Below are 23,905 nucleotides of genomic sequence, written 5' to 3' on the forward strand. Positions count from 1 at the left end.
TGACTCCCATGCCTCACATACACACACTAACCCCCAAACCCCTGGCTTCCAAGGCAGGTGTGAAAGGCCCTTGGGGAGAAGCCAGCTTGGAAGGCTCAGGAAAACAAAGGGTCACAAAGAGGAGGTGGCCAGGGACCCAGATTGCTGACCTCCAGCCCGGCTAGTTATATTCTGATTTGCTCTAGATGAGCTCAGAGCTGTCCCTAAGTTCCAAGAGGAATGGCAGAAAGGGCCAGAGGGGAGTGAGCCTCCCTTCTAGGGGAGTCCTGCACCCCAGGCCAGCTGCAGTGCACATAAAAGATTCAATGGGACATTTGGAGCCAACCCGGACAACTAGTATGGCAAACTTTTTGTCACCTCACACAAACATGGAGGTAGTGCAGAACTTGGCCAACCAAAAGTACACCAGAGTCCACTGTCACAGGCAAACAGGGGACATGCCAACTGAAGTCTCCTAGGGAAATGTCACCCCTGCCAATAGCAAACTTGTCTAAGATTGTGCTTCTTGATTTTAGACAGAGCAGAGGTGAGCCAGGGCCACCGGGACCAGCAGTCCTCACTGCCTGGCTGTGGAACGGGTCATGATGCCCTTTTTCCTAGCCTAGATCACTGAAGGCCTATGTAGAGCTTTAGGCAGCAGCCCCGAATACAGGCCTTTGAAGAAGGTTGGAGGGTAGACAAAGAGAAGAGCTACCTGGGGTCAGGTAAGACAAGACAGGACAGATCCGGAGTGGAGGAGAGGCTCAAACACAGAGCACTGTCTCAGGGTGGTGGTGTACAGGCCTCACGTGGCCCAGGCACAGCACTGCATGCTCTTCAGTTTTGGGATTTTGTTTTTTGTTTTTTTGTTTTTTTTTTTTTTTTTTCCATCCACTAGGCGATCACAAATGATAATACTTTTGTTGCTCTTCCCATTTTGTAGTTAACAGCCAGGCTCAGAGTTGTCCATCCAGTGCCAAACAACAGTGACAGAGCTGGGATTCCAGACTCAGAAAGTCCGACTGGGAAGTGAGAGGTCTTAACCACAGGGCTTTGTAGCTTGGCACTTCAGCGGGAGGGGCACTAAGGAAGATCAGAGGTTCCTAGAAGGTAGAGCCCTATCTCCTCGTCCCATCAACACCCCTTGGTCGCTTTCCATCACTTCTTGCTTTCAGGGGGAGAGGTGATGACCTTACTCTCATTAAGACAGAAATGGAATGCTGGTGGCACAGGAAGATCATAAGGCTAGAATCAGTGAATTCCAGGTCCTACGGAGCCAGGAATGAGCCTCTCTTCAAGTTCCAGTCCTTATTGCTTTCTGTAGGCAGCCCCCCCCCCCATTCTGCCCATCACTAGGCCTGTCTGAAGTAAGGGAGGGGATCTGAGGCAAGGGAGGAGAGGCCAGAGAGGTCAGGACAGTGAGAATTCAAGGAACTGCTACTCCACACTATAGCAGTCAATGGGAGCGTCCAGGCAAAGCTAGTGGGTAGGACGGGAGCCAGAGGTGGGAACAGAGGTTGACGGGAAGCAGCCCATTGTAGCCGCCTGGGAGCCTTGGCAACAGGCTGGGTAAACAGGCTGGGTCAACTGGCTCCCCAGTGGGGTCAGGAAGGACCCAATGTCCCAGCCACTACACAACCTCTGGTTTGACCGGGGCAGGAAGATGAGGAGGTCTGAGTAATAACCCAGCCACTTTGCCAGTCCTGCTTCATATCCTCCCTGCAGAGGGGGAAGTGACACAGACCCTGAGGAGGTGCATCCATGCCAGAAGCATGTGGACAATGACCAACACATCACTCTGTAGAGTGAGCCACAGTTGGATAGGAAGGGGCATGTAGGGATAGGAGCAGGGGGTCCCTAGAGCCAGTCAGTTCTAGCCTTGCTTACAGGCTAGCAGAAGTCCCCATTTGCCTCTTTCCTAGTGCTGGGAGAGAAAATAGGCCAGACAGGGGATGCCACATGCCCTGAGTCACACCCCAAGCCCCAAAGGCCCCCCTGAGTGCTCAGCTTACTCACTCTGACTGGGTCCTCCCTGCAGCTCAGCTTCCCCAGGATGCTCTGCCGCTGGCCTGTGTTCTCAAAGCCTCCGGGACAGGCAGCTAAGCTCCTGGCCGAAGAAGAGAGGAAAATCCCACCCTGACAGTACCCGGAGGAGCTAGATATGACTTCTCTCCTCCACGGATGACTCAGCCCAGCTCTTTATCAGGAAAACGGTTCTGCCTTTTAAATGGCCTCTCCACCCCCAGTCTCTCCCCCGCCAATCAACCCACCCCACGCAGCCAGATTCACCAGATTCACCAGTCCTCCCTCCCAGCCCTAGGCTTTTCTCCTGCTCAGAACCCCAAACCATGGGAGAGCCAGAAGGGCCCTCCTTCCTCACTCATCTAGGCATTCAAGGGTCCTGACAGCTAAGCTTCCCTGAGCAGTGCTTGCCTTCTCTCTGTGTCCTTAGCAATGGCTGAGAACAGCAGCTCTGGGTTCCCACTGCTGCCTGTGAGTAAGCTCCTGTCTGGAAACAGGGATACAGAAACCTATACACTTGGAACCTTCTCCTTCCCATCCTGTCTGTGTCCCATGCCCCCAGCTTCTTGCCCAATCAGAATGTGACCAGCCCCTCCTCAAAGACGTCCCTGCCTGTCTGTGTCTGAACTGCAGTGCTCAGGGCATTCTTACTTGTAAAGCAGTTGCACTTCAGGGAGGGTCTGCTGTCTGCTAGGGACTCTGACAGGACAGTACTTCACTCTCAGAGCAGCCCTGAGGCTTCCAGTGACCTCACCTCTACCTTTGACTATCTTGCAGAGGTGCTGTGTCTTGGAAAAGTCACATGGCCAGTTGGAAATGGAGCTGAGGATCGCGCTCAGGGCAACCCACCCGATGTTTGTTTCATGATATCTGGGGTCTTCAGTCCCCCCCCAACACATAGCCTGGCCTGAGGACAGGGCCACACATGCTTCCCTCCTGCACTCCTCTCTGCCCACACCCTCAGTGACAATGACAGCCGCCACAGTCTGCTGAGTTCCAGATGCTGAAAACAAAGGCTCAAGGCTTTCTCCTCCAGTGCCCACAGCAATTTACAAAGGATCACTTCTGACGGGCAGCTCAGAACGGAGAAGAAAAGCACTGAAGACTAGCTCGCACATCCCGGCTCTCACAGTTGCCAAGAGAACAGAGTATATGCGGAGCAGTGAGGCTGATCCCTGAGCCTGGGATGCTCCCCTCTGTGGAACTCCACCTGCAGAGAATATTCAAGCACACCTCTAAATCCAGCTAGCCCCACTCAACCAGCCCAGGGTCAGTAGCATTTTCTGCTCAGTCAGGCCCTGAGGCCTCACAGCAGGAAGAGAACCCTAGCTGTGCTAGAACTCCTGGTTCCCTAGTCCTGTCAAAAGAGCCAGGTGCAGACAGGAGAGGGAAGACTGACCCCTGGCTCAGCCGGCAGCTGTCTCTGCAGGTTAAAGCACCCTGCAGATGTCTGCTAACCAAGGCCTTGCCACAGCATCCTGGGAGGTCCTGGCTATCTCAGTGTCCCTCTTGCCTGTTCTATTGGCTAGATCACTAATGAATGATGGGTAGATTTCAGAATTTTAGAAATGGTAGCCAGAGGGCTGGGGATACAGACCCATGTGGAGCACTTGTCTGGCCCACACAAAGCCCTTGACACAGGGCATGGTGGCACATGCCTGTAATCTCAGCATTAGAGAGGTGGAGGCAGGAGGGAAAAGTCCATGGTCATGTTTGACTGGCTGTCCAGCAGGTTTGAGGCCTGCTGGCCTACAGGAAACTCTTTCTAGAACAAAACAACAACAACAAAAAAACACCCAGCATAGCGGTGCAGACCCTTAATTTCAGCACTCAGGAGGCAGAGGTAGAGTCTGGAGGGTCTCTATAAGCTTCAGGCCAGCCAAGGCTGCAGACGGAGATCTGGTATCAGCTGGTATCAAAAAGTTGATCAATTATTAAGAAAAAGAACCGGCTAGAAAAGTGTCTCAGAGGTTTACAGGACCTGCTGCTCTCCCAGAAGACCCGGACTTGGTTCCCAGCACCTATGTGGTGGCCAACAACCACTTGTAACTCCAACTCCTGAAGACCCAACACACTCTTCTGGCTTTCACGGGCACTGTACACACGTGGGGCACAAACATACATGCAGGCAAAACACCTATTCATATAAAATAAAAATAAATAAAATTAAAAACCCAAACAAAACAGGGCAGGCAAGGTGGCACACACTCTTAATCCTACCCCTATGGAGGCAGGGCAAGGGTGATCCCTATGAGTTCCAGAGCAGCCTGGTCTATGTACAGTTCCAGGCCAGAGTGGTGACAGGTAAGTTCATCCTAGAAAGACAAAATCCTGTAAGAGAGGTAAGGCTGGCCTGTAGACTCTAAGGAGCACAAGACAGACCATACACATAACCCCAGAGACATAAAGCTGGCAAGCCAGGATAGGAAAGAGAACTTTCCCTCATCTGTGCTCATATCCCAGGCCTGCCACACTCTGGGCCCCACACAAAGGGGTGGCCTTTCTCCTGAGCGCTGTGCCAAGACCTGCCTATAGCTTCGTTAAGTGCCCTAACCCCAGACAGAGATGAGTAGTAGGGCTCAGTGAGTGTGGCCCGAAGGGCTAGCACCCCCACATCCAAACCTTCTCATTTGTTCCCTCACTCAGCCCTAGAGCCACATTCCACATTCTTCTGGATTCTTCTAGACTGGAGAGTGGTTCCCAGGGGGAGAAGAGACACTAAGGAAAGAGCAGCAAACTCGTGGGTGGAACAGGAGATGAAACCTCAAGTTGCCTTGTCAAACCTGAGAAGAATTTTCCACAAGACACCAAGAGAGCACGGAGCCCCGAGGGAGAGAGATCAGGATAAAGCAGTCCAAAGGCTTCCTTTCCTGCAGAGGACAGCATTTGCCTTAGGTTTCCGTACATGGAGACGAGGGATGTTCAAAGCACCAGGGACAGTTTTCAGAGACTAGAAGACTCAAAGGTAGTCTGGCCCTAACCTACCCCCATGGCCCAAAGCAAGAAGGAGAGAAGAAATCGTTGATGAAGAAAAATGACAGCAGGCTTGCCTGGAGTCCAGTTTGCATGCAGTGGGCTGGGTAGCATTTTACAGGAACCCGGGAGCTTCCAGGCTCTGGCCTGGGCTACATGCACTGTGGGATCTGCCTTGGGCCTCTGGGTGGTTATATAACCCGCACCTCTTAGTCCCACAGTCAGCCAGGACCCTCTGCCTCCTCCACTGTGCCATCTGTGTCTGCTGCTTTGCTGCTGTGCAGCCGGGGGGGGGGGGGAGCCAGCCCTGTGGTAAATTCTCCACATTCCTTCCTCTCAGAAAAATAAATAACCGGGGAGCGAAAACACAGGAGGAATGATAAGGGCGGCACAAGCGTGCTGGCACTCCCGGCTGCTCGCTGGGGTAAACAGCATGGGAACTCAGCTCTACCCAGTGCCTTTCCTGGGATGGGGCCTGAAGCTGCCTCTCACAGAGGTTAGAAGACCAAGCGGGGGCTCTGGCTTGCTCACAGGTGACACAGGTGTGGGGTGAACCTATGGTATGGCAGACAGACAGACAGGGATGCATGCGCGTGAGCGCGCGCGCTCGAGCTCGCACACACACACACACACACACACACAAGAGTAGACCATCTGCTTCAAAGCCACCACTCAGCGACTGAGATGCAGAGATAGCCCTAAGGTTTATAGCACAGTAGTCAGTCACTACAGCCGACCACATCCATATACCAGGTCTTCCTCCTTTGTGCATAACTGTTCTTCCAATATTGTACTTTTATCCTCTTGAGCTGCAAGCATTCTTATCCTCATTGTACAGAGAAACTGAGGCTCTGAAGGGTTGGAGGATTCCCTACCGCATTAGGCTAGAGAGCCAGCTGTAGATCTCCAGCACCTGCCTTCACACTCCCATCCGGTCAGCTGGCGCCTCCTCCAGGAAGTCCACCCTTCCACCTACTGTGCTGTGCAACAGATTAGCAATCGTTCACCATTAGTATATCATTGGGTCTCTGAGTAACTGCATGAGTCTGAACTTCCTCCTTAATAAAACAAGGCTAAGCAGCTGAGAGTGGTGGCAAACGGGCCTACACACACACACACACACACACATACACACACACACACACACACACACACAAACACACACAGAGAGAGAGAGAGAGAGAGAGAGAGAGAAAGACCAACCATCTGCTTCATAGCCACTACTCAGCAGCTGAGGTGCAGAGGAAGAGGAAACTCTAAGGTTTATACTACTGATCACTCCCGCAGTTACCTCCAGCCTTTGCCAGATCTAGAGTCTTCCAGGGATGGGGCTCTTGGTTCCTCACCACCTCTGCCTCTCTTCCCCAGCCAGCCTCTGCTCGGTCTATAACCAAGTGTAGTCTTACCCCATTTCCACTGCCCAGGGGACCCCAGAAGCAACCTCTAGTTAAAGTGTTATAGCAGGGAAGATCAGTTTATCTGCCAGACTCACCAATGACACACCCCAGGTCCAAAATCCTAATGGCGAAGAGGCAGCCTACATAGGTTCTGGCTGGATATGCATCCAAGGAGGCATCAGGACTCCAGGGATCTAGAAGATGTTGGCCTAACCACACACATGTCAATGCCACTTATAAATTTCCCGGCCTAACTGCACCCTGGGACCTAACAGGAATCCTACCAGAGGTGCCAAATCAGCTAGTCTTCCCTTCTCATTTCCTCAACTACAAAAGAACACAGGATGCTGATTCCGGTGTCTGTCCTGTTGCATTTGGGTGGCCTTGAGCTAATACCTAAACCATTTGTACCTAGTTTACCCAGCTCTTCACACTGGGGATCACACAGGGACCAGTGCTTGCCAGAGAACTGTGCCTTCCACCTCTAGTGGATGCCAAGTGTTCTGGGTGGGACCGTGATTCTGAACATCTCCATAGCTACGTAAGTTTCGAATGTGCTCCAGAAAACATGTGCTGAGCCTCTGGCCTCAGGTGCGTCAAGTCTTAGGGAGAGGACAATCAGACACTTTAGAGGAACTAAGCATACATAGTAGAGGCCCCCGAATCCAGCCAATATCTGTTGCACAAATTATAAGGGTTGGGCACTGTCCACAGCTGTAAAGAAAAGTAGCATAAAGATGTGTGAATTTTAGTATCACAGTGAATAATAACGGGGCAGGACAGTGAATAATAAATACAAAAGTAATCCTGAGCCTGTGGAGAGTGACTTGCAAAGGTAGCCTTGACAATCAATGTCATCTCCATAGAGAAAGCACTGCTGAGTGAGGCCAGAAGAAAGGGGGCAGGGGAAGATGGGCATCTGGGGTGGGGAGTGTGGCTTGGCCAAGGGACAGCTCGTGCCAAGGTCCTGAGGCAGGCTACATCATACACAAACAAGAAAATTGCCTTTCTTACCAGTCTTCTAACTTTTTGTCTCTGGGATCTTTTCCTTAACGCTGGCCATACTGGCGGGAGTAGGGGGGCTGGGCAGGCAAGCACATCCTCCCTTGCACACAGGATGCCCTCCCCCTTAGCAGAGGCTCTGCCTGCTTCAAAACTGCATGGCACGAAACAGAACCTACCCAGTCGTGCACACAGGAAATAGAGTGGGCAGGACAAACATGTGAGCGCCTGCAGGCATATCCGTGGAAGCAGGCTAGCATGGGCACATCTGAAATAAGTACATACCTTGTGGGAGGACATGTGTCCCTCCAGCCCACCCACTCTCTAAGTAACAGAGTTACCAAGCAGTTCTTGCATGGAGGGCGCTCACCCCTGGAGAATGACCAGTGTCGCTTTGAAATCCATGGCTCTCCACTGTCAGTCAGCACCTCTCTCTTCAGGGATGCATCGACACCTACCACCTGCCCCGGGTGTCCCAGGAGATGACACTGTCCAGAGAATGTCCCCTTCTCCACCTCTACAACAGCTAAGTCCCGTGAAGTACCTGCCCAGCACCGAAGGGGTCAGCAGCCACCATCGGCGTCTCCGGATGCCACAGTTGCCCTAGCTTCTTTCCTGGGCAGGGGTCAGGGCAGCGAAGGAGAAGGAGAAAAAGAGCAGCCCCACCTGGCACCCAAGGCCACGTAAGGCCTCAGCAAGTTCCTTTCTTTATCCTGCCCAGATCAGAACTTGCAGATGGCCCACATACCAATTCCTGGGCTCCAGTCTAGACCCATGGGTCCACCTGAGAGACACTAGCGCACAGCCAGGTTAAAGACTCAACGGGCTTTGGAGCCCACCCACCCATCATTTAGGTTTATAGCTAGCAAACCCAGGGACAAATGCCTAGACTGTGGTCTGGCATATAGCATGACTCCTTCATATTAAGCAAATCAATTGCATGTGCTATGTGAAAAGGTTATCATGTGGGATGGGTATGAGCAATGTTCACTGACATGTACCTGTGACATGTGCTGTACTTGTGCTTAATAATGCTATAATGAAGCCTAGCTATTTAGTATAATGAAGCCTAACTATTTTGTATGCAAAGTAGAAAACTTAGTAAAAAAGGATCTAGATACATACTATGATATAAAGCGATCACAGACCATCATTTAGTACTTGCGACACTCAGTCTTCTTTGTACTTATTTTAAAAGATTTATTTATTATATTATATATAAGTACACTGTAACTGTCTTCAGACCCACCAGAAGAAGACATCAGATCTCATCACAGATGGTTTCGAGCCACCATGTGGTTGCTGGGATTTGAACTCAGGACCTCTGGAAGAGCAGGCAGTGCTCTTCGCCGCTGAGCTCTCTCTAGCCCTCCTTAGCACTTTTCATTCATCAGAGATACAGGCAGAGCAGGGACTGTTCTGTCATTCTACAGACTAGAAAACCGGGGCAGGGGCCGGGTGTGGTGGAGCATGCTTGTACCCACAGCATTTAGAACGCAGAGGTAGGTAGGAGGGTTGCCATAAGTTTGAAGTCAGCCAGGGATACATAGCAAGACCCCAAAATAAGACAACGTTAAACAAAATAAAATAAAATAAAATAAGCAAGAAGGGGGCACAGAGAAGCCATTTCTCTTCACAGAATTTCACAACATGAGACCTTTGGCTTTCAGCCAGAGCCTCTGCAGAGTCCCCCACCCCCACCCCAGCTATGCCACCTCTGGCCTGAACTACTCATCCCTTATCATTTGACTTTAGCCTTTATTTCAAGTTCATGAAAACTCTTGACACATGTGATTTCTTCAACGACTCAAGGTTCCCTAGCAACAGGACGACCTCAATCAGTTAATCTTCCAGCACAGTAAGTAGAATCTCTCTCACTGGGCCATGGACAGGGTCCCCAAAGCCCTGGCACTATTTGCTAGCCTTTGATCAAAAATAATCATTTTTTTCCCTAACCAACCTGATCATGAGCTATGAAATCCTTCAGCAAGCCTTGAATCTGCTGAGCCTCTGTAACAGTCTCCAAATTCCTACCCTGTTGGGTGGTTGTAAGGGTTCATCACAAACAATCACTAAACCCGTCACCAGGCCTCTGACTCGTGCAGCAGTAATGGAAGTGAAAGGCCCAATGGCAAAACCTCCCCCTCTGTAGCACCATGCAATCTCACTCAACTAGAGTAATTCTTTGGGAATGAGATTTTCAAGATGGTCATGGTCAGGGCTCTGCTTAGCTGCTTCTTTGGGCTCAGGGCCTTTGCAGATCATGTTGCTTCTGAGTGTGGGCTCCCCAACACATCTGCCAGATTTGAGGTCCTAGGAAACTACTTTCCTTCCTACCTGGTGCCAAGCACTTTCTCACCTCAGGGATACATAATAGATGTGCTTGTCACAACAGTGATGAAGGCCACGCTGGAAGGGCCATGTCCTGGAAGCCCTGAATGTAATCCTGTTGACAAAGAGACATAAATAATGTACCAGTATGTTCTCTCCTCCCCATCCTGACCTGCTAAGAATAGTACCAGCTACCCTTTCAGGCATCCCAAAGGGAAGAGGGCAGGACACCAAATGGGAACAAGCAGGAACAATGTCACAGGGCTGTGGCCTGCCAACTGCCCTCCCAGCTAGCCCACATTTCCACACTCTCAAGAAAGGGAGCCCCACAGAATTAAGGGTTCTTCGAGGCCAGTGACCAAGTTCTCAAGGAGTAAAAGAGAGTCCTGGAAAGATTATATGTAAAACCTCGGAGAGGGAGGAAGCTTCTGTAGACGTGAACTCTTTCCAAGTTTAGAAATGGCTTGCTCAGAACAGATTTTCCCTCTGGAACACAGGGCACTTGAACCTGCATTTCCAACAAGCTTCCAGGTGACACTGCTGTGGCATCCACATGTCCCACTTTGAGAGCAGAAAACTTATTCTCTAGGGTGCAGGTTGGGAAACAGTCCAAAGATTCCAGCAGAGCTTGGCTCAGAGCTCAAGCATCTGAACCAACATTCCAGGGTTTTGGCTTCAGGGGACTCTGGACTGCCTGGCCAAGGAGGTGACTACTGGACCACCATACCCTGCTCCAGTACATTCAGATACAAGCTCAGTGGTCCAGGCAGAGAGAGATGGCTCTAGATGCTCTGTGAGCAACCATCCATTAAGTAGCTGGGCATGAGGACAACTGATAGCACCCATCCTAGAAAAGATGCAGGCAGCCTTTGGCACAGCATCAGAGAGACCAGCATCCCTCTCAACTCCTCTTGGAGCTCCAGACCCCAGATGACTATCTCCACTGCTCCCATGATGCACTTCCTCTTGGGATACCTCATCCTCCTAACACCCCAGCCTCACTGGCCTTCCTTTAAAGGCTCATTGGAGCTGTCGTACCTTTTCTCACCTCAGGGCCTTCGTCCCCTGCTCTCCCTGCCTTAAGCCCTTTCTGCCTTTGTCCCATCAGATGTACCTTTCCGACCACACTTGGGGTGCTTGAAGGTGGCAAAGCTTCCCTACCCCCTGGGAGTGACATTCTCACCATAGCATCCTCAAGATATCCTCCAAACTCATCAGATTCCATCGCTGTTTGTTTTAATATCTTTCTGCTCCGCCCTAACAGGGCAGAGACACTGGCGATGACCTCCCGTGCCTACTCTATGGTTGGAGTTGATCGTTTCTTTGACTGGGAGAAAACAACAGAGAACTGAACTGTTTGAACCCTCACCACAGAGCTTTCGCCTCCCTGGCACCACGTAATCTCACTCAACCAGTGAAGCCGTTAAAGAACAGTACTTTCAAGGTGATTGGGCCTGGATCTCTGCTGCTCTCTGAGGCTTGGTGGCTGTTGCAGGCCACACCACCTCTTGGTGTGGGGCCCCCAGCACTGTTGTGCTAATTTTTTTTTTTTTTGTGGGATCAGAGAGCTTAGTAAAATTTATAAAGCTTCAAGGAAAGAGTTTCCATGAATCCCCCTCCTCTCCCAAAGCCCAGCGAGGGACAGGTTCTTACCCAAGGCCACACAACCAGTGCACGGGTGACGCCAGACTTGGCACAGCTAGAAGTCAACAGCTGAGCGTCAGGCCCACCCACGCTCAAGGAGAGCAGCATCTGCCTGGACGCTGGGAGAAGTGCAGGGGGGAGAGAAGGCAGCACATGGGGCTTCTGGTCCAGAGCAGGGGAGGCCGATAGGGCTCTCAGCAGGAGGCCTGAGAGGAGCCTGGCATCTGGGTCACTGGAAGCCAATAGTCAGAGGCTGGGTGGTTGAATGTCTGGCCATCGTGTGTATGACACTCTATTTTTTTTTAAATCGGTGCCTCCCCATCCCCCAACTCCACTATGTGATCTGGAGAAAATATCTTGGCCTCTCTGGACTATGTTATACAGTAGTAAAACTTGAGGTCTGTGGGAGGTCAGACTGGCTGGGTTTGTAGCTACATGATATTGGAGCTCACTGAACTAGCCACTCTGTGCCTCAGTTTCCCATTCATAAAACTGTGAGGCTGGTTTCACAGGACTCTTGGAACACAGTAACAACAACAACAACAACAAAACCAACCCACTGTTCTAACCATGGTCTCATCTAACTGTTCCTGAACACTTGCCTACGAACTACCCCTAACGCTTAGTCCAGGTCCCACCCACTGTGCTGACTCATCACATCATCTCCAAAACACCCTGGCCAAACACGAAGAAGAAATGTACTCGGAGATATGAGGAGCCTTAGGCAAGAGGTCATCTGCTCAAGGGCTTGCTATTTTAGCGGAGATCAAAACACAGGAGTACTATTAATAAGTAGTAGCTCATTTTTTAGGCATTCATCATGAACTCACTCCATTTTCCTAACAGTACAAGGCCTAGCATTGTCTCTGTTTTACAGATGAGGAAACTAGAGTCCGGAGGGGTTACATAATGTGCTTATGAATTCTCAGGCAGCCAGGAACGAAACCCCAAAGTTTGACCGCAGCATTCATGTGCCAGCCATGCGGGGAAGCAGGTGACACACAGATAAACTGTGGCATCCAGGGAGGTGGACAGGGCAGGGCAGGGCAGGGCAGGGCAGGGTCAGCACAGACCTACACTGGGCTCCCTTACTGAATGGAAACGATGGACCAGGGTGACGGAATGTCAGCAGCAGCCAGTTGGGGAAGGGCTTTCATTCCAGAGAAAGGGCTTTGGGGTAAGCCTCTGAAATTGCAGGGCCTGGGGGCTGCTGCCATGTACACTCCTCCCACAGTCACACTGAGTAGCAACTGAGCCCCAGTGTTTAGTGTCCAGGAACAGTTCACAAAGGGCCCTATATACACACTGTCCTAACTCACAGAGCCTCTCCAGAGGCAGATCGGCCATCTCTCTGGCCAGATCTCAGGCTCAACTCCCGTGGCCTGCATTTTAAAGCCTGGAGTGGGGCGGACAGGTAGGTAACAACCCACAACCAACACACACCACCCACACCCAGCTCTGAGTGTGTGTCACTCGCTATCCCCCACAGCATCCTCCCACACTCAGCCCAGTGGCCTCAAAGCCTCCTCCAAGAAGCCCTGACCACCCCTCAAATCCAGATTTCCATGCTCCAGTGGACCTTGCTAAGCACTCTCTGGCCACAAAGGAGCCACCCCTCCCTGATCCCCATCTGCTCTCCATCCCAACATCAGGGCTTCTTTCCCTGCGACACCCCTCTGAAATTATCTTATTGATTTACTCATCCCTCTTCAGTTGCCTTATTCTTTCAATAAGAATGAAAGCTTTGATGGTGAGATGGTACCTCAGATAAAGGGGATGAGCTGAGGGCCCACAGAGGAGAGAAGCAACCACTACTGACCTTCATACACATGCTATGTGCATGTATGTGTCACGCACAAACGTGATGTGCCACACACGCACACGTAAATGGATGTAATTTTAAAATGTAGACAAAGCAGCTAGCTTCTAGCCAGGTAAGGCAGTACACATCTATTTGTAATCTCAGCACTCAGCAGGCTGAAACAGAGGGATCACAAGCTCAGTGCCAGGCTGGGTGTCACAGCAAGTGTCAGACCAGCATGAGCTACACAGTAAGACCGTATCTCAAAAGAGAAGCCCAACCCTATATATGTGTGTACATGTATGTACACTGTACAGACGTATATACGCATATACAAATTACAGCAAGCTCCTATGGGAAGAATCTGTCTGCCCTGTTTTCTACTATAACATAGTTAGTTCCTATGTATCCTTCCCCCTTCACTGCTAGCCAGGGCTACTGAGGTCCCTGCAGGCAAGGGATTTACCCAAGGTCACTTGACAAATCAGCAGGTACCAGAGACCAGCCTGGCACTACAGAGCTGGGGCATTCAGCCTGGCTCCATCCTCTCCCAGCTGGCCTGTTTTGATCATTTTCCTCATCCCAATGGGGCAGAGCCTGCAAGTCTGACAACAGTGCCCACTCCACTTCTCAGAGACCATGGTATCCCGATCTAGGCAGCCCTGACTGCTTCCCCTCAGCCCCTCCCTTCCTGGCATCAACTGCTCCGATGAGCTCATGTCTGGAAGCCTAGGAGCTGCCCTAAAGGAAAAGGTGGCTCCCAGGCCAGGCCCCTGGGCTGGAGGTGTATTCAGCCTTGTGGGAAGGCAGTCATGGTAGGGGGCCTGTGATGTGTGAACTTCCCACCTAGCAAGGCCTGGGGGGGGGGGGGGAAATCAACCCTAAAGACTTAAAGGACAGAGAAAAGGCCACACTGTGTGTCTTCCTGCTCTAGGGTGCTGTGACTCTCACCTTCATTAAAATAACACCCCCCTGGGGAGGCCTGCTGCCTTCTGCCTGCAGAAGTGCTCTGGCAAACTCTTCCTGCCTGGCCTCAGTCTACCCAACTCAGAAGACAGAGGTGAGCTAAGCTGCCTGTGAAAAAGAGCATTCAAGCTGTTTCACTGTGATGAGGCAGGGCAAAGCTGGCTAGCCAGAAATTAGGCACAACCAAAAAGTAATTTGGGGAGGGGGGTGTCTACCTTACCTTCCAGAGAGTATAGAAGGACAAGGGCTGGCTAGGGAGTGAAAAAGTTAAAGCCTTTATTTTTGTTGTGCAAAACTGGGTCCTAACTTAATTTAAAGGGGTACAGGAGGTGGGGTGTGGCTTGTGCGAAGTGAAGGAAGGCTAAAACTTGGGCCCTGAAATTCTTGGTGGCCCAGCAGCAAATATTTGCTGAGAGTTCTTCCAGCACCAAACTTGAAAGATGCTCGAACTAGCCAAGGGCAGGTCAGCTCCTGACAGGGATTTGGGCCTCCCGCTGGGAGAGAATCATCAGCTTCAGTTTATGCCTCAAACCCCCAACATGGATAGGGGCCAGGTCTAGGTCACTGACAGGGCAGGCTGGCTGCAGGCAAGACAGCTCACTGTACCCTCCCTCATGACAAGCATCGAATTTCATCTCCCACTTTCCAAAGCAACAAGGGTGGAACATCTTGACTGTCCCTCGGACCACCACCGTGGTTCTTAGTTCTGTAGTGCAGCTGCCCCCTCGGGGCCACCTACCTACTTCTCTGGGATCTGGAGAAGGGAGGGGCACGCTAGGACCCTACTTGCTCTAGGGCCACCTGCGGCTTCTCACTTAGCTGTTATCCAACGTCTAGAAAACTCAGATGTGGGGCACAGGAGTCCCCATCTCCATCCAGAATTAAACCCAGAACTTGGGTTGAGTGAGGACGGGGAGACCTTTTCCCTAGATTCCTCAGAGGTCTTTCCAAGGCCCTAGGCAGTACCTTCCCCCTCCCTTCATTCCGCGGTGTGGTGTCAGAAAGGAACCGGCCCTTTCGGAGAGTTAAACGCAAGGGGGAATAGATTACCAGTGCTGTGAGAATCAGGCGAGGAAAACTCAAGAGTCCCTTGGGGGACTTTATAAAGGTCTTGATTTCCTCAGATGGGATCGGGCCCCTGGAGGGCTCAGCTGTGTGGCAGTGTGGCTAACCTGCGCACCAGCACTACAGCTCCCTCTGCCCGGCCGCAGCGCCCGCGGGAAACTGAGGTTCTGGCCGGCACAGTCGGTTCTGCTACCTCCACAGGCGCCCACGTTGGTTCACTCTCAGGCTCCTGGGTCTTGCAGTCAGATTTCCCGGAGCGGGCGGGGGGCTTAGAGCTAGGGCTGGTGGCCCTGACTGAGCCTGGGCGCTGCATCACCCCCAACAACCACAGGCTTGCGGAGAAAGACACGACGACATCTGGTACCCACACAGCCCGGGAAGGTAGCACCCCGGAACAGGGCGTCTTCCCGTTTCCAAGCTGCTGGAGAGCCCTGAGATCTCCCCAGCCTGTACTGTACAGATGGGGAAACTGAGGCTCCGTGCAGAAGCAACTTTGGCAAAGGTCACCCTGAATACAGGGACTGGAGCCCAGATGCGCCACCTCCTCTGGGGCGGTGCGAGCAGCTGCGCAGGTGGCAAGGGCGAGGCTCACTGGGCGCCCCGCCAGCCCCGAGCCCCCCCACTCACCTCCAGCAGCCGTGCGCGGTCCCCGAGCTCCCGGGCGCCGCCGCCTTGGCTCACCTGGCTACGTCCAAGCGTGAGCCCCGCCCCGAGATCCCTGCACCCCGCCCAGCGGCGGCGCCCACTCAGCGCTCTAAGCAAGGTCCTAGCCGCTAGAGGCCGAAGGGGACCCAAGCGGGAGCCGCGGGCGCTGGGCGGGCACCGCTCTCCTGCCGAGCGCTCCCCCGGGCCCTAGCGCCGCCCCTCCAGAGCCCCGCCCAGCCCCCGGGGTACGAACCCCCTTTTCCCTGACCCCCTCCCCTTTCGTGGCCGAGGCCCTACCTACGAACGGATTCCTGCTCTCTCTTCAGGTCCTCCCCACGCACCCCACTTTTGGCTGCCCCTATTCCTCATTTCCTCATCTTCCTGTGTATCTCTACTAGGTCTGTAGTTCTGCCCTTAAATTCTTAGTTTTTCCCATGCCTCCCCATCTCTTTGGCCCTTTCTCTTTCCCTCACCCCTTTAAAATCTGTCCCCTCAAGTGATAACCGTGACACCCCACTCCACTTGTCTCAGCCCAGTAACTAGAGTCTTCTTTGGTCGTAGGGCTTAAGCAAAGAGGCTGAGGAGGGCTGTCGCCAGCCTGTTGTCTTCCCCTTAACTTAATGAGCTATCAGCAACCAGGGCAGAGGTGCTGTGTGGTCTGTATGTGGCTTTGATTTCCCTAACTTTTGCAAAACACCAATCAGGCCGAGCTCAGCAGAGGCCATGGCAATTGTCACAGTGCTTCAGTGGGAACACCACACGCACTGCTGTTAAAAGTCTCTATTCGCACATTCCAGTGCAGATCCTGTGGGGAGTGGTTGGTGGCCTTGGAAACAAGACTGGTTAACAGGCACCTCCGTATCCCCAGCAAGTCTGAAGGAAGACCACACTCGTTGATCGCTCCTTCAAGATAGGGTAGTCCAGTGTCACCTGTCCTCAAGAACTATGTTTAGGTTTCCGATAAAGGGACTTAGAAATGTACCAGCTCTCTAAAGCACAGACCCAAAGATGTTCCTGTTTAAGACTGCCCCGGGCTCGGAGTGCAAGCAGTCAGCTGACTGAGGAAACAAATCCTCTCTGGTCTCTTCCAGCCCTCTGCTGGCTTCGTGGGCATTAGGGCATTCCCCTGACCTGTGGTCACTCTCCTGTTGTGCTGGGTGAGGGACAAGAAGCTATCTCGGAGATGGCCCCAGGCAAGAGATTGCTTTCTCCCAATGCATGCACTGGGGAGGTGGCTGCAGCCCAGCCTGTGGAAATCCAGGAAACAGAGTGTGTGGGTGAGAGGAAGAGAGAGAGCAGCTAGGATTACTGCGTGGGTGCTGTAAAAGAGAGAGAGAGATGAGAAAAAGGGGAGGGGGGAGAGTGGTTTAGTCGGCATGTGGGGGTGGGGGTGTGACAGTGGCTATGCCTGGAGGAGAGACCAGGAGTGTTTAGCAAAGGAAAGGGAGAAAGGGGCGTGGCTTAACCCGTGTCTGCAGGAGAGAACCTGTGTGGGATGGGAGCTATACACATGAACCCAAGTTACTTGTCCACGTGTACTATGGTGTGATGGATGAAGGGTTGTTTGTGAAGGCGTATGCCAGTGTATGCCCATTGCACATATATATGCCAGGATTTGAGGGCATCCATATGTGTATAAACTTAAAGGTGCATGTGTAACATTTGTCTGAGAACGTGGCATGTTGACATGTACACGTGTTCATGGATGTATGTGGTATGTATGTTTGACTGAGCAGTGCAGGAAAATATATGTGAACCTGTGAGTCATACTCTTCACTATCATCTTCTTGTTAAAGTCACCAGGGTGTGGGGCTCCCGTAGTTTCCTGTGTCATCTGCCCTTTCCTAGAAGCCTAAGGGGCAGGTGCCTCGGCCTCGCCTCCTTGACCTTGACCAGAGTCTGTCCTTTGCTTAATAAAATGAATATGGTTCAGTTTCCTCTGCTAATGAAGATGGAGGCAGCCAGACTTACAATCCATGCTCACACTCCAAGCCTCGTGCCCATCCGAGGCTCAAAGCCGTGTCTGCGAGAGTGGCAAAGGCCCTTAAATCCTCTAGACACTCCTCACCATCAAATGGCCACTGATAAAGGAGAAGCTGGGTCAGCAGTGGGTCACAGGTCTCCCCCCGCTATGATGACGAGGAATGTGGCCTGGCTGGCTCCCTCCCACCACTTACTCTTAGAGGCTGAACAACCATTTTCCAGCCCCAGGTGGGTGGACGATCACAGCCTGCTTCCTTGTTTCCATGGAGATGAAACAGCAAAAAGTTATTTAAAAGCACAGGCCCAAGACCTCTCAGGGTTCAAACCTCAGTTCTCCCATCTACAGGCTGGGAGACTTAAAGTCACAATTCTCCTTAAATTCTGGATGCCTAGTTTCCTCATCTGGAAAACGGAGATGAGAAAGCAAGTGTGGAAAGCTACATAGCAAGACTGTCTCAAAATGAGAAAATAAAAAAGAGGGAGATGAGGAGGAAGAGAAGGAGGAGGAGAGGAGGAGGAAGAGGAGGATGCAGTGTTGTGTCTGAACTTTATATTCTGAGGATACAATGAAGTAATCTGCACAAAACATTCAACACGGAGCCTAGCAGCTGAAGAGAGAAGCAGAAACCCTGGTACTGTGTGACTTTGCACACATCGTTTCTCTGCTTCTGTCTCCATTGGCACAGCGAACTCAGCAGTCTGCCAGGTACAGTGAGACTCTGTGGAGAAGCGGGCTATAGTGAAGAGCTCTGTCATGGAGAACTGTGGATGATCTAGTGTTTGCCAGAGGCCTGATCGTGTTTCTATAGCAGGCTTCTCTCGGCTACCGGCCGTGTCGACCCTGAACATGAGGCTGCACCCCCTTCTTGCCCCATAAAGACCCTACTCTGCCCATCTCAGCTGGTACCAGCCTCCAAATAAAGGTCTGCATGGTGCCCAAGGCAGAGAAGATGAATGGCTTGGGTGTAAGTTTGCCAGGCAGCACTCCAGAAAGCCAGGTTTAATAGCGGAAGGATGGGTGTGATTGTCTGAAGATGCTTATGATCCTCTCTTTAATGAGAGGAAGCTTGGAGAGGAAACCCTAAGCTGCTAATCACCTGGCAGCTCCCCAGGCTTCATTCCCTCCCACTCTCCAGGCAGAGGCAAAGGACCTGCCACTCCCCGTCCCCAGGGAGCAGAAAGGCCATCAGACTTAGATCCAAGACCACCTTCTCAGCAAAGTCTGCTTCCTTTGAGAAGTGTCCTACCTGCCCCTTCTCCTATGCCCCCTCCTGTTCCTCTGTCTCTAGAACGTTCAGACCAACTGGATGGACAGTAAAGAGATAGATGAATTGGGCATTTTATGTAAAGGACACACTGAGTCTCGGGGCTGACAATGACTGTGTACCTTGGACAGGTGACTTGAGTCTCTGAGTCTCAGTGGTCGCACCATAAGACAGAGAGTGAGGTCACATCAAATGACCCATTGGATGTGAGGTGCCAACCCACAGTCACTATCCAGGGTATTTTGAAAGCACGCTTTCAGAATAGGATCGTGACGTGTAGCACAAGCCCCATAGTCAAACAACCATGGCTGAACATGCTAGTCACGACGTGGACAAGTCATGTACATCGCTGATCTGTGTAATGGGCTCTTTTGTGAGACTGCAAAGACACACGCTGATGCTGTTAGCACTGCATACTCTGCACACAGCTCAACCAACAGCGATTGTTCCCTTAATAATAATTGTTCCTCTTTCATTTACACAGCTACCTAGAGCACTGTAAATTTTCCAAAACAGCCATGGCTAAGAAGATTGTGGCATCCTCTCGACAGCTCCTGTTTTTATTCTATTTGCACAGATTGTACCAGGGGAAGGGAGCAAGTCACAATGGGACTCGGTTTCTTGAGGCCCCATATTCAGGCTTCCTCTGGAATCCTCCTCTCTGTTTAGAGTCCCTGAGAGCTCCTCACTGCTCCTGCCCAGCGTTTTCTCTCTGCATAACCCATGTCCGGGCGGGGGCTATGTCCAAAGAGGATGATCAGAGCCTGAAGAGAATTATTGCAGAAAGCAGAGTGGGTGAGAAGGTTGGCGAGATGCCAGCTCTGGCGTCAGCAACGCCTGCAGAGAAATGAAGTATTCCTCCAGCCTCTTGACGCACAAGCCCTCCCGGGGCTGTCCCCCCCCCCCACTGCACCCTGGGGACCTGCTGGCAGCAGCTCTCCTGCCTGTGTAGAGCGTGGCTCAGCTCATGTCCACCACCCCCTCAGTGCTAACCCACTGCAGCATTTCCATTGCCACTGGCTAATGGTGGAGGCGATTCAGCGTGGATTCCCTTGTCTCCTCCTGCCTGCTTGCCAGACTCCAGCACTCATGGGCCCTAGGCCTCCTCCCTCCACAAGCTGTCACTGGATCCTGCTGCAATCCAGGTGACATGGCTGGCTCCTTTGTCATCCATCCAAGGCCTGAAGGAGGGAGGACCCTGAGCCTAGCTCAGCCATCAGTATGCTAAGAGACCAGAGCACACGCATACGCTTGAGTCTCAGTTTCCCCATTGAGGTCAGCTTACATGAAAGGCTTTAGTGTCTGCCCTGTCAACAACTGGGAAGCAATGACCTCTCTGTCAGGGTGTCTGTCTTGGGCTACTGCTGAGTTCTGTAGGTTTAATGAGAGGGGCCTGCCCCATCAGATGCTTGGGACTTCACAGCCAAATTGTTACCAGTTATGGTCAAAGGGCAGTTTAGGGGTGGGGAGGAGTGGAGTTTTTGTCAACCAAGTGAGATACGGGTTTTCTTCTGTTGCCTTCTCTTTGACAAACATCTAGAACTACACATACAGCCCAGCTTCCCATCTCTCCCACAATTAGAGATCTGGACATTATGGGCGACTTGTGATAATTGTTGGACATCCTAGGAAAAATATGCTCCAACAGTCCCTGATTAAGAACCAGTGGGGTTTTCTATGACCTATACGCTTACCTGGTTTCTGGGCCACCTTGGGCACAGGGCTGCTGCTGGCACTGGATGTCATCACTTTCCGGGCCTGTACCACATCCCACTCATGAATTGGCCTGTCACTGTGCTGGAAACCACCTCGTGCCTCCCTGCAACAGCTGGCTGGCTGGCTTATGGCTGGGGCTCTGGATAGCGGTGGTGTCCCATGGTTGGCTCCACTTTTGCTGGTCCCCTCTTCTGCCAGATCCACCAGCCTCACCTCTCCCTGCAAGCCATCTTCACTACTGCTCTCCTCAGCTTCCAGAGCCAGGCACCGGTAGCTCCCATCAGGGATCTGGAAGGTGCAAGGGGCAGCCCTTCCCTCAGTGGGTCCGAGGGACGAGGGTGGGAAGTGAGTGCCCAGCATTATGGCCCTCTCTCTCGGGCAGTACAAAGCAGCAGCCTCCTGGCTCAGGATGAGTGACCTGTGTGACTATTGCTCCTGGGTCCTCTCAAGGTTCCTTAGGTTCTTCCTTAGATTCACCTTCTTCTGCTGAAGCACAGGGCTGGAGTGAAGTCCAGCTGAAGGGTAAGGCAAGTCCTTTCTGGGCTGGGTAGTGACGCAGTTCAATACCGTTTTCTTACCCTCCTGAATTCTGCTATGATGGCCCCTTCAGAGCGGGTTATCTGTTGAGGAATAAAAGATACAATAGACAGAGAACTCACTGAGTGTTCTGGATGGAGTCACTGAGACCTGCTCACCCTTGAGTAGCCAGCCTCGAAAACTGGCCAGGCTTCAGGGTACAGTTCCCATTCCTCCACAGGGAAGTGTTTCCGGAGGTTCAGGCTTGTAGGATGCTATTCATACCCTATCCTTAGGCTACCCGACACTCACTTAATGTTTCCCTTCAATCCACTTTGAATAACAGAACTTCTGTTACTTTAGACTGATCTTGAGCAATAATTGCAGGAAAACCACAAGCATACGGTGCCAAGTTATCCCCTTCTTTGCACACATTAAATAAATATCTAGTTATTTTAGAACACTCGTCTGTGCACCACCTAAAAAGAATTTTTTGACGTCCCACCAAAGGTACACACACTACAGGAATCACAGGGGCAGCGGGATTGGTGGGTACAGGACTAGGGTGCACAGCTGGTCATAAAAATCAACACAATGGTCTGTTTGCACGTCACTGGACTTTGAGCCAGAATCCTGCAGCACGTGTGTCGGTCTCTGAGTCTCCCCTCCCCCATTTGTAAGATGCACCTTGTAAGCTAGCCTGAACAACCCAGATCGGAAAACCCCCAAACCTAAAACTTTCTGAGCAGCACCCTGTTGTCACCAGACCAAATCCCATCCCTGGACCTGGGGACAACAGTGAAACATGAAATCACAGTTTAAAAAAAAATATGTAAAATGGCCTTCAGGCTAGGTATAAGAGATGTATGAAACAGAAATTAAATTTAATTTTAGACTCCTCTTCTTATCCACAAAGCTATCTTGTTATGCACATGCAAATTCCCCACTAAAAAAAAATCTTAAAAAGTCTAAAATCTGAAAGCCTTCTGGTCCCAGGCACTTCAAATGAAGAATCAACTCCAGTGTAATTGTGTCAAGGGTTCTATGAGAAAATGCACGTTCTCTGAGCCATCACTTATTCCAGATGGGCTACTCTCATATCCCACAAAAATGTGTCAGGCCCCTGTTCTATTTCAGACACCGGAAATACTCTGGGACAGATAGAGTAGATGAAGGTCTGATGCTCTAGCTTATGAAGTTCTGATATCTGTTAGGGCAGTGGCTCGAAGCCTTCCTAATACTGCGACCCTTTAACACAGGTCCTCATGTGGTGGTGACCCTCCCTCCAACCATCAAATCATTCTGTTGCTGCTTTATAACTGTAATTTTGCTATTGCCATGAGTCGTAATGTGTTTTCTGATGGCCTTAGGACCCCTGTGGAAGGGTCATTTAACGGGGTGGGAACTGCTGTGTTAGAGAGAACTGTGAATGGTGAATGGTGAGCAGGAACATTGTAAGGATAGTGTAATTATTTGCAAATGCTACAAGGGTTGGTAACCAGAGGAGGATGGGAGTTTCCTCCAAGGGCTGGGGAGAAGGGGCATGAATGGAGGGTACTCAGGCAGAAGAGCTGCTGGACTTGGCAGATGGAGAGTGGGTGGGGAAAAGGGGCAGGATGACAGGGTGCCACGCAGGTTCCTGGCTTTGAGGACATGACTGTGTGCGTGGAGGTTGGGAACAAACAGGAAGGTGCAGGTGTTTAGGGAAACAGGGAGTGTCTGATCTTTAGATTTTGGGGAGAGGGGTATACAGAAGAGTCCCATACTGGGGTCGAAAGTTTGGAAATCATTTGATGAGGTGCAGAGCATGACATGTACAGGACCTTTTCGGTTGAGCAGGTGGCCCTTAAGGCAGGGAACTCTGCCAGTTATGCTTGGAGGCACCCTAGGAGAGGACAGATTTGTTGAAAGACTTCATTCTACCACTGCTTAACCGTGTAAACTCTTTATTGGGGGACAGAGAGAGGGCTCACACGTGCACATACTCATGTACTGACTGCCCCAGGCTGGTGAGACTTTACTGAAGCCTACTGGTCAGGCCTGAAAACCCGTGGCCCTCAGGCCTCTATCCCAGGCAGGAATCAGATATTCCAACTGTAGTCGTCTGAGGAGAGGTGCTGGCCTCTACTGGGGCCGTGCCAGGAGAGACTGGTAGGCAGACTGGGGGATAAGCACATTACCAAGACCTCTGGCAGATCAGAGCCAAGCAGGGGAAAGGCAAGCACGCACCCTAATCAGAGGAAGAACCAAGCTCCTATTAGTCCTTGCAGCAGGGTCCAGGAAGAAGAGAGCTCCCAGGAATGGGTACCCACCCCATCCTTGGTGTTCACTTCGGCAAACACAAGTACCAGACAGATGCTTCCATAAATCATCCCAGAGGGAAGGAAAATGAGACTCCACTAAGTAAAATGTCCTAGTTGGGAATCGTACCTAGTTCTGACACATTCATCAGGGAGCTGGACCTCAAGCCTGATAACCATGGCTTCAGGTCTCCTCCCCAGGACCTTGCTTGCTTACCAGCAGCTGCCAGATTCCTGACACTGGAATCTCAAAGGCTTTGGACTCTCCTAAAGGGGCTAGTAGCTTCTGCGTGAGCCTAG

At 51.6% G+C, this 23,905-nt stretch overlaps 2 protein-coding genes across 3 annotated transcripts in view; both read right to left on the reverse strand.

Moving 5' to 3' along the window:
* SYNPO (synaptopodin) overlaps positions 1–21,292 on the reverse strand; it is a 33,457-nt gene extending 12,165 nt beyond the window's left edge. The window contains exon 1 of one of the 2 annotated variants that reach the window (XR_013975106.1): positions 15,808–15,932. Coding sequence is in view for 1 of the 2 variants with exons in the window: in XM_080920076.1 (XP_080776202.1) it covers positions 20,768–21,149 (382 nt within the window). In the remaining variant the exon portion in view is untranslated. Of the gene's footprint in view, positions 1–15,807; positions 15,933–20,767 lie in introns of those variants that run through there. The other variant, XM_080920076.1, reaches the window with a different exon arrangement.
* A 41-nt stretch (positions 21,293–21,333) lies between these two features.
* NDST1 (N-deacetylase and N-sulfotransferase 1) overlaps positions 21,334–23,905 on the reverse strand; it is a 111,950-nt gene continuing 109,378 nt past the window's right edge. Inside the window, exon 16 of the mRNA XM_080920078.1 lies at positions 21,334–21,409. Within this exon, the coding sequence (XP_080776204.1) occupies positions 21,406–21,409 (4 nt within the window). The 3' untranslated portion in view covers positions 21,334–21,405. The remainder of the gene's footprint in view (positions 21,410–23,905) is intronic.

This window comes from Micromys minutus, assembly GCF_963924665.1.
Source record: "Micromys minutus genome assembly, chromosome: 8".
NCBI classification, from domain to species: Eukaryota; Metazoa; Chordata; class Mammalia; order Rodentia; family Muridae; genus Micromys; species Micromys minutus.